This window comes from Priapulus caudatus, unplaced genomic scaffold (genome assembly GCF_000485595.1).
Source record: "Priapulus caudatus unplaced genomic scaffold, Priapulus_caudatus-5.0.1 Scaffold607, whole genome shotgun sequence".
Taxonomy (NCBI): Eukaryota; Metazoa; Priapulida; class Priapulimorpha; order Priapulimorphida; family Priapulidae; genus Priapulus; species Priapulus caudatus.
In genome coordinates, this window is record NW_014577668.1 from 88,574 (window position 1) to 98,254 (window position 9,681).

Genomic DNA, 9,681 nt, shown 5'->3' on the forward strand with positions numbered 1-9,681 from the left:
ACTGACTGCTGACTGTGCTAAGATTCTCGCGCTGTCTGTGTGTGTAGAAGTATTCTCACGCAGCTGTGGAAAAATGGTGTAGAGCTCTCTCGAAAACGCGTGCGGTGTGTGTTAGAGGTTACAGCTTCTCCCTGCTGTGCCTGTTAGCAGTTCTCACCTGCATGTGTGATTACCAGCTTCTCCCTTGCTGTGAATGTTACAGATTCTCCCTGCTGAATAGATGTGTTACAGCTTTCTACCGCTGCTATGTGTTAAACAGCCTTTCCCTGCTGTGTGTTACAGCTCTCCCTGCCGTGTGCGACAGTTCTCCCTGCTCGCTTGCTGTAACAGCTTGCCTCTCTGCTGTTTGTTAGAGCTTGCTCTCTGCTATAAGTGTTTACAGATTGCTATGTGTTACAGCTTCTCCCTGCTGTGTGTTACAGCTTCTCCCTGCTATGTGTTACAGCTTCTCCCTGCTGTGTGTTACAGCTTCTCCCTGCTGTGTGTTACAGCTTCTCCCTGCTATGTGTTACAGCTTCTCCCTGATGTGTGTTAGAGCTTCTCCCTGATGTGTGTTACAGCTTCTCCCTGCTGTGTGTTACAGCTTCTCCCTTCACCTGCATCCATCCACACAGATTCTACGCATAGCTCGGATGTCTTGTCGGAGTAACAAAAAGTGACCAACCACCTCAGGGATTTAACTGAAGAGCAGTAAGCCCTACGTATAAAATAATGAATCCAATATTTTTTATGGTCACAGCAAGGAGCACGAGCAATTATAATCCCACACACAAGTCACGAATTGCTTACTGTACTAATAAAATCTAAATAACATATCATCAGGAGCATTAGCTCCTGATATCATGTATAAAGGCACCTGCTCTACTGCGGCACTTTGTTTTGGCATTACAATTTTAGCAGAAGGCAGATAACAGAATGCTATTATAAGCTTAGCATGACATAAAAATGCCAAGACATTGTTTCCATTCCTGCTGAAGTAGTTGCTAGCGAATAAAGTGATAACTCTGGTTCACTGCTATTCTCGTTGAGAGACAAAGAAACCATATCGTGGCTGAGGGGGGATGACACGCGAGGTAATGGTCACATTAGTATTATGTGTACAGTTTATGGAAGGTGTGACTGCCTAATGTTTCTCGCAGAAGTGCGCACGATCGATAACAGCGGCAGGCAACGGCAACTTAATGACGTGTGCACACACACACGCACGCACGCACGCACACACACACACACAGTGACACACACACACAATCATACATACATACATGTATACATATACACACACACATACATACATACACGCACGCACAAACGCACGCACGCACGCACACATACACATACACACACACGCGCGCACACGCACGCACATGCACTCACGCGCACACACACATACACATACACACGTACACACACGCTCGCACGCACACGCGCGCATACACGTACACATGCGCGCGCACAAACTCGGCACACATGCCCTGAGACTCGCTATCCCGTGTACAAGCAGCTTAGCTAGCTGGTATGGCGAGCGAAATCTCACATGACCTCAGCTCACACACTGACACTTTATGGCTTTTGCTCTTGCTCTCCCCTCCCCATTCTTCCTTCCCCATCCAACACTCTCTCGCGCGCTCTTAGACATTTTTAAAACAGTATTTACTGAGGTGAAGGCACTGCTAGTGACGGTGAGGAGGACTAGATGCCGTAACCACCCACTACTAGTGACAGTCGCTACGGTGCCCGGTCTGCGGCTTGCTCGCTAAATCCCGTTTAAAACGCCGATCTACGTGAAAGCAATTCGGGGGGAAGGTATTACGCGTGCAAATAGGCCAATGAGCGCTAGGACAGGTCTGGTCAAAAATTAGATCATTTTGCTGCGTATCCGCGAGCTTCGTTTTTCTTATTTGTCAACGGAAAAGAGTCAGAACTCTCTGTAATTGTTTATAAATTTCAGAACCTAGAATCCTTGCTGCGTCTGCCTATGTGGGTGACCCGTCCGGTGTGCATCTTGTGATGGCCAGGGAATTTTTAAAAGAAGCCTTACTGTTTGGCGCTAAAATCTCGTTGCAAAGTGGCCATTTTACGTGTTAACAAGGTATATATATGGATTGGTATCGCACCGTCAATTGAGAGGGTGGCATTGTGATTGCTCGAAAAAAACAACTGCTGAATTATTGGGATTTTTTCGTATGTATGGCCGCCAATAGAAAATGACTTCCCACCGTAATACCAGAAGCACGACCAACAGCAGGTGCCTGCAGGAGAGGTTAGCTACTGTTTCTGTAATCTATATTTATTCATGCATTCGAAATATTCAAACACATTATGGTAGGCGTTGGACACTTATAGCTACTGGGTCTCTCCTGGATCCGACTGCTATAGCCATGATGTCATGTGTTCCCTAATTATCAATTACTATTATATACAGATCGCTATATAAATCGCTATCAAGAGCTAATATTATACCTAGGTATTATCAGCTTTTCTAAATATATATACGTTCCTTCTAAAAGTTCTATTTCCAACGTGTTATGGCTGTTGACTTAGAACACTATATAATGCCAACTTTCCTGTCGAATAAGCTAAACATCCACAGTTTTCACACTTCGAGAAGTCTAGCCGGCTACCAAGAGTTCCACTGTAACATCAAAATTTAAATTGGTTCCACGTGCAGCGCCAATGAAAATGTTGCCACGGTTTTTTGTTATTAGTTTGCTTACAATTGAGTGAATCTGTGCAAATAGAATCGGTATTTGAGCAATGAAGCCCTAGCTCTTGCGCCCACCAACACTTTTGTGGTTGTTGGTGGCAATTGACTTCGTGGCCATGTGCCCCAGTCAGTGATCAGGGTCACGGAGAAAACGAGCTATAGCTGAAAGTGCTGAAGTGCTGACCTCTTAATTTAAGAATATGAAGTTCAGCGCACTTCAATTAACAGCCTCCTTAGACACTAGAGCAGCTCTCAGCACCGTATGATAATGTATGATAATGAGCGGCATCTTCATCGTGGTATTACTGCGCACCCAACCTTTTAAATGTTACCAGCTATCTACCGACTACTTTCATGGCATTCTATGGTATCAGTATATTATATCAGGAGCGTATAAAGACGTATTTGTCATTATACGCTACTGATTATATTATATATATATCAGCAGTAGATAATAGGAAATCCCCTATATATAGGGATAATAGGGGATTCCCTATTATATATATATATATGAGTATATTGCGTGGAAAAGAACACTGTTTATATGCTTAGTGACCTGATCTTGCCGGATTCAATCATAACTCCCCACAAATACCATGTAATAACTGTAACTATGCGCTGTGGGCGACACAGCGCCACGATAACCTAGGTCAAGGACAGCAGGCCGACAATCTGATGATGGTGACGACTGACGATGATGATCTATTTAACACCTCGTCAAAAATTCATGCATTGGAGTCCTTCCACCTAGCCTACATTACGGCAAACTGAACGCAACTATTATCTGATGAGTATAGTCGGCACCAGAAGGCTGAGCTCTGAGCTGCATCTGTGCTGTTGAAGCACTGCTATATGATATAAGTTGCACTATTGATTTAGGACGTCACGTGGATGCAAGCAGGCTCCGTGTACAAGACCTGTCAACTAGAGAGGCTGCACGGACGAGAATGTATTAATTAGAGTGGCCGTACGTGACATCGCGACACGGCAAGCTACTGCACGTAGGTTCACGTAGAGTGGCAATGATAGAAGACACACTCACACACTGAAGACTTCTTGCAGAGGTTGTGTCTTGTTAACGTGAAGCTGACCGTCTCTTCGGACCCCGTGCTGACCTTGTCAACGGCACTGACCTTTGCGCTTCCCTGACCCATTTTACGCCACGTAAACGTAGCCTGCGCCTCCTTTTTCTCTTCCGGTTCTTCCTCCTCTTCGTCGGTTTCCTCTTCCGATGACTCCTCTTCGTACTCAGATGTGTATTCAGATGACTCCTCGCTGGACGACATTCTCACAGTGTGCAGTGCGTAGCGTAACCTCTGCACGCACTGCTATGCCATTACAAAGTTAGACTGCTGTAATGAAGCGCAATACACCCCAGCCATAATCCACTGAACAAGGCCTGGGACAAATCACTTGTGCGGGACGGGGCCTGGCGCTGCACGAGGCTAGCACGGGACACACATGCCGCTGCTGATAGGCCCGCGGAAGCTGCGGCAGTGGGGCCGCCCAACGAGAGGAGGGGGCAGAGTGTATGTGTACTGCAGCGCTGGCTTCCTCCATCCTGCTGCCGACACTTGCCACGAACTGCCGGAGGGAGAAGACGGCGAGATGGACGTTACCACGGCGACCGAGACGGACAGAGGATGCGGCATGCTGCTGCGATGCATGCATTTATTTAAAAAAATTAGCGCGAATTGAGCAGCAATTTTCCCCCATCAGCTCCTCCCGACCCCCACCCCCCATGCCATCCCACACCACCTAACATTACACCTGAATCTGAAGAGGCATGCCAGGAATGTTTAGGCCCAACAGTGGCAACAAGCCTCGCAGACCTATTCTTGCCCCACACACAGCTATATGATCCATCCCTCCCGTTCCTTCTAAACACTGGCCACTTTTTCAACAGATTGCGCCAAGATTGTGAGCTTGGAACATAAGCCGCGCTAGCACTCTGGGGGCAGGTATAAATAGCACACAGGCAGTTCTGGTGAAGGGCACAGGCTACAGCCATTCACGATAGCCCAAGGGGGTAGAAGTGTTGAAGCTCTGGCAGGTCTTCCTGCAGATGCGCACACCACATCTGTGCATCTACATGTAAATATTGTAATTATCCCAAAACGACAGGCCGTATCTCTGAGCCGGCCCCCTTGAACGCGATCGGTTGGACTGGATGAAGCCAACGCGTGGAGCTACGTATCGCATCTTACACATTCTCATCCCTCATCGAGGAAAAATGTGACCAAGTCGCCACCGCAGCCTTATCTATTGTACACACAGCTTCACGGTTTCTCGACAGCGCAGTCTGCTGATCAGGCAGATGTCTATAGCAGAGTGCAGCCGGCTACACGTTCCCTGCGAGCTGACGCAAGCCGAGTGAAGGATGGCACAGTTGAAAGCATCGGGTGCATGACCCGTGGTTTTGCTGCCGGTGTGCTTACAGTGGCGCTGACAGCGACCGGCCACGTGCTCACTGCCTTTTCTCTAAAAAGATCGTCAGTGGCTGCCTGCATCACCGCAGATACACCCGCTTCCACGCCGAGGCTGCAAACTCACCGATGTGAAATGCCCACGCACAAGAAATTAGGTAAGAAGTATATATAAGTGTTTATACAGTTCATGATATCGAAATTATGCAGAACCAACACAGATACAGGTTGCAAATATAGAAGGAGAATACGACGTCTGAGATATATATTGACGGAAGGATGTACAAACAATAACGAGTGAACAGGCTGGTGATTGTCTACATTTTGCCCTCACTATATACTATATTCAACTTCAGATAACGTTTCGGTTAAATTCTGATGCTGCGCACGAGTCATTGCTGTGTTATGTGTGAAGCACGACACACGTGCGTGTAAGTTTTACCGAGCATTCCGAGTATTACAAGCAGGTCCCTTAAGACGGAACCAGAGTTGCTAGCACACAAGAGGGCATCATCATGCAGTGAGAGGCTGGCCATGCTTCGTGCCACTGGAGCATATATATATATGTGCAGAGTGAATCCTATCCGGTCTTCCTGCATTACATGCACCAGCTGCCCACACGAGTCACTGTTCATTTACTGCTCTTCGATCTAATATTATTACCAACTCGGTCATAAAATCTTGACATCGAATCACATGACATTGTTTTCATCATTACATTTACAGTACAGCATCTCACTCTCAGCCATAACCACATGCCATACAACTACGGCAGTTATACAATACCAGAAGCCCTTTTCCCCTCACCTCATACGTCTTCATTGATCAGAATGTATGCGTTTGAACTTTCAATAGCTAATCAGATTTCAGTAGGCTATTTGGAAATAACTTAAAAAAAGACAATCAATCCTTGCAAACATCAGGGTGAAAAGGTTCGTGTACTTATTTCAAATGTCAAGTCTAGCCATAAATGTAAATATTGCGGAAGAACGGTTGTAAATTAAAACTCAGGCACACAGTGTAGACAGAAAGGTATCGGATAGGAACCATAACAATTTGTTTATTTACCTTTTTTGTACCAGCATTTCATCTATATGTTTGAACCTAGTAGGAAAGGTATTGCTGATGGTAAGTAGTTAACGAGGTTAAAAATTTGAGAAATATGCGGCCTAGACTTGTAGAGTAGGGGTGCAACTCCACCAAATTAACTTTCAGACGTGCATAAAAGCAGGTTCTGCCATGTTAGCAATAAATAACTATACAGGTAAATATGTGGCAGTATCACCTCTATACAAGTTACAACGTATACGTATCTACAACGTACACCTACTTTTGAAATTTCCTTGAAGAGAAAGTTATAAAGTAAAACCCACCTCTGTAAAATGGTCACCTGCCGATAAAGGACACCTTTGCTTTGGCATTTACCTTCAGTGACTTACATGCAGGCTTCAATGACTGTATTTAGCTTCAACTCATGGTAATCTCACCAGGTGTTTCAAGCACTTCCCAATTCTCTTAGGGGAATTGGCGTGTAACCTTTTCACTTATCTTTACATGTGGTTTATCCACGGATGCAGTGGCACCCGCGGTGAATAAATGGGTGATACATGTGAGTGCAAATAATGTCAACACCTTTGCATTTAAAATATTTGTAAACATTTACATGTATACGTATAACTGTTCTTTACATGTGCGGTCTCCTGCCCATTAGTTTCAGGATAAATCATTCATGCCTATTATATAGCTGTGATTATGAATAGCATATATATATAGCATACATTTAGAAACACTCGCAGACTAAATGGCCACCTCTAGCTGTTGCACACAAGCTGGTACCTACGTACGGTGCATTATTTATTTGCACAGCAAACATACCTTCATATATAATCACATATATATATGTACACACAGGCATGCCTAGTAATAGTGGTATGTACATTTAAAATGTAAATATACAGTGAGTGCTAGAATCGCTCATAGGGTCTATGTCCCCCTGGGTACTGCCGGAACGTACATACACGGGGGACATAGACCCTCTCAGCGCTAGAATGTAACCACAAGGCAATACCTAGAACCTAGTAGAAAATACTAAACTGCACTTTACAACCATAACCATACCAAATATTATCCAGTCACTGATAGGTTGACATGCATTTTATCAATAGTGTATCACATATTCTGTAGCATTCCACACCTTGCTTCTTCTTGTATATATATATTGAGAAAGTCCATACCTACAATTCACTATTAAATCCTTCAACCAGGGTGAAATGAACCAGTCATTAATTGTAAACAAATTTTGCTCACACTGGTTACTTAGGCCAAACAAAAAACTAGGTGTTTCCGGTCGACCGACCGTCCCTAGATTATTAGGGCAGACCCCGAAAAGTTTTTTAATTTGAAATCTGACAGACAAAACTTGAGATTTTTTTACTACAAACACGTTCTGGACTTGCTTACTAACTTATCCCTACCTATACACCACTTTATAGCATGCATCAGAGGGATATTAGGAACCAAAGAATAAAAAAATAAAAAAAAATAAAAAAAATCCCTACCTTAGTACCTACCCTACTTTTATCCCTACCTACCTACCCTACTTTTGTTTTCGATGCAATAGGAAACACACAGGTCTATTTTTTTGTTTGGCCTTACCACCACATAAAAAACACGTCTCCATAAATATTAGTTTTAAAACATGCTACACTAAATACATTCCATCAGTAAAACATAAGACAGATAAATGCAGTAATACAAAACTAGTAACTTCTGTCATTGCACTAGATATACGTAACAGGTAATGTATAATATGTGGTTTTCAATTTTCACCAATAAAAAACATTACCGTGCCATACTTTTCAAATATCATTGGGTTCAGGACCTTAAAAAGTTTTTAATCGAGTTGTAGTTAAATAACAATTTAATTAAAACTTCGCTCAGTGCTTGCACATGCACTCATTAAATTCTTAAAATAAAACTTTAAGAATATAAAGCAGTATTAAAAAATGTAACAAAATTATTCTTAATGTGTTTTTTTTAACTCTTGCCATTGCCAAGTTCTTTTAGGAGTTGCAACATAAACCCATCATATGACAACTTGAAGCTCTAGTATACCCAGTTCTTGAAGCTTCTTAATTGTATTTTTAAGACCTTCATATATGTAACAATTCACTAACATGATATATGATAAAAGCATAACCTTTTCACTGATACACTTACTTTACTTTGTATAACTCTATGGTGCTCAATGAATCAGAATGGAGAAGATTACATGATACTGGATTTAGAAAAAGCTAAATTATGATTTACAGCAGAAACAAAACACAGCTACTAAGAAGTAAAAAGGACCAATCAAAATATGCAAGAAGCCAGTGTCCGCCATATGCCAGGCCAAACCGCACTACATGTAGCTGACATGATATAGTTTCCTATTGGGCTGGAGTGGGAAATTTTTTAATTCTAATATAATGTTTATTCACTTGTTACGCATCTTAATTTTCAGAGGGTGATTTTTTTTCCATCTAGGAACACTCCCCGGGTATAGGAAATCGCCCTCTGAAAATTGCATCCAGATCGCTTGGGCGGTTTGGCCGGGCATAGAGGACATACATACATACATACATACGAACTGAAATATAGATTAGATATATATAATAGATATATCTATATATATCTATCTACCTATCTATCTATTTATATCAGGGGTCGAAATAAGTGATGGTCCGATGGTCCGGGGCCATCAAATAATCAGGAGGACCATCAGATTTTCAAAGTCAATGGTCCGACGGACCGGACCGTTATGGGTTCAACTAAATTCTACTGAAACAACTTTATTAACCAATATACTATTAAAGTGAATAAACAATTAAGTAAGTACTGTATCATTTGATACATTCATTGTAGGTGAATAATTTCCATTTTATCACCATGTAAAATCTCTTTCTTACGCTTGCACGCCACATTACTTTTAGAGAACAATTTGAAATTTAGGAGGACCATCTAAAATTTAGGAGGACCATCTAAATTTCGAACAAGATGGTCATGTGGACCATCTCTTTTTTTCTCATTATTTCTACCCCTGTATATAACATAGATCTCTATATTATACACTCCTGGTAATATGATATGCACTAAACCAAAAAAGGACCTTAACAGCTCATAGATTGCAAGTAAATTTTGTACAGATCTGAAAACAATTAAGCGTCGAAGCCTGTGTTAATTCAGTTGGCAGATAGATTAACTTATTTTAACCACATTACTTTGCCTTAGCATTGTACTTGCACAACTTGGCAGAGACTGAGGTCACTGAGCAGTTCAACCCTCAGCAATTTGAAGTTTGTTTCTCTTTTTTTAAGCAAGTATTTTAGTCTTTGGTGTCCCCAAAGATTAAAATACGCAACTCAAAAGTGAGATTTTTGTGACAAAGATTGTTTAAAAATGCTGCCTCAGAGTGCAGGAAATTGCATCGGAGGTATTTTTCAAAAGAAAAATACCACCCCGGACCCCGCCTTATTAGGGACCCCTCCTCCCCCTATAGTCTATTTTTTCACT

General features: G+C 42.5%; 1 protein-coding gene across 4 annotated transcripts in view; it reads right to left on the minus strand.

Annotated features, from left to right (window-relative positions):
- Nucleotides 1–9,681, minus strand: part of LOC106812091 (cAMP-dependent protein kinase catalytic subunit beta) — a 43,006-nt gene that overhangs the window by 30,052 nt on the left and 3,273 nt on the right. Inside the window, exon 1 of one of the 4 annotated variants that reach the window (XM_014815860.1) lies at nucleotides 3,747–4,101. The exons of 2 other annotated variants lie outside the window; for them this stretch is intronic. In XM_014815860.1, coding sequence (XP_014671346.1) covers nucleotides 3,747–3,990 — 244 coding nt within the window. In that variant the 5' untranslated portion in view covers nucleotides 3,991–4,101. Of the gene's footprint in view, nucleotides 1–3,746; nucleotides 4,106–9,681 lie in introns of those variants that run through there. One more of the 4 variants, XM_014815859.1, reaches the window with a different exon arrangement.